The following is a 692-nucleotide window of genomic DNA, read 5'->3' as shown; positions in this document are numbered from 1 at the left end:
ACAGAAAGAAAAATGGATACAGCTTTTTGGATTCAGTCTTCGTTTTTGACTATTACTTCATTTTTTATATCTGTGTAGTATAAGAATATATTTACATTTTTATGAAGTTGTGTTACAGTTCACTTTTTTTTATTGAGAAACAAGCATTTACACTATATTACTTTCAAAATTGCCATTTTTCTCTATCGGCAAACAAGCATTTACAGTTTTATTCAGTCAAACTTTGCCTTTTTATTCCGTCGATAGGCAAGCATTTGCAGTCTTATGTTCAAAATTGCCATTTTTCTCTATCGACAGACTTGCATCTACAATTTATGATATTCATTTACCTCTACCGACAGACAAGCATCAATTTATGATATTCATTTGACTCTACCGACAGAACAGTGTTTACAATTTTATGATAATTAAACTTGCCTTTTGTTCTGCCGACAGACAAGCGGTTCCTGGACAGCCAGCTGCACCGACCGCCGACGCCCGCGGACAAGAAGGGTGAGACGTGAGCCTCGTGGCCCTGTCGCTTCAGGCCCTGACATGCTGCTGTTCCTAAAGGCGTGTTCAAAGGCGCCATTCAAGGAAATGCGTCATGTTCTTGAAATAATATTACCACTTTTTTATGAGAAGTTGAATCACTTAATAGCACTTTATCCCCTCCCATCGAGAGGTGATATGTATATATGTGTGTGTGTGTG

At 38.0% G+C, this 692-nt stretch overlaps 1 protein-coding gene across 1 annotated transcript in view; it reads left to right on the top strand.

The window, feature by feature from the left end:
- The window catches only part of LOC119586532 (zwei Ig domain protein zig-8-like), a 130,137-nt gene that overhangs the window by 120,196 nt on the left and 9,249 nt on the right, over window positions 1-692 (top strand). Inside the window, exon 5 of the mRNA XM_037935286.1 lies at window positions 436-492. Within this exon, the coding sequence (XP_037791214.1) occupies window positions 436-492 (57 nt within the window). The remainder of the gene's footprint in view (window positions 1-435; window positions 493-692) is intronic.

The sequence above is a fragment of the Penaeus monodon genome, chromosome 21 (genome assembly GCF_015228065.2).
Source record: "Penaeus monodon isolate SGIC_2016 chromosome 21, NSTDA_Pmon_1, whole genome shotgun sequence".
Classification (NCBI taxonomy): domain Eukaryota; kingdom Metazoa; phylum Arthropoda; class Malacostraca; order Decapoda; family Penaeidae; genus Penaeus; species Penaeus monodon.
The sequence above is the reverse complement of the archived record's forward strand: the minus strand, read 5'-3'. Positions and strand labels throughout refer to the sequence as shown.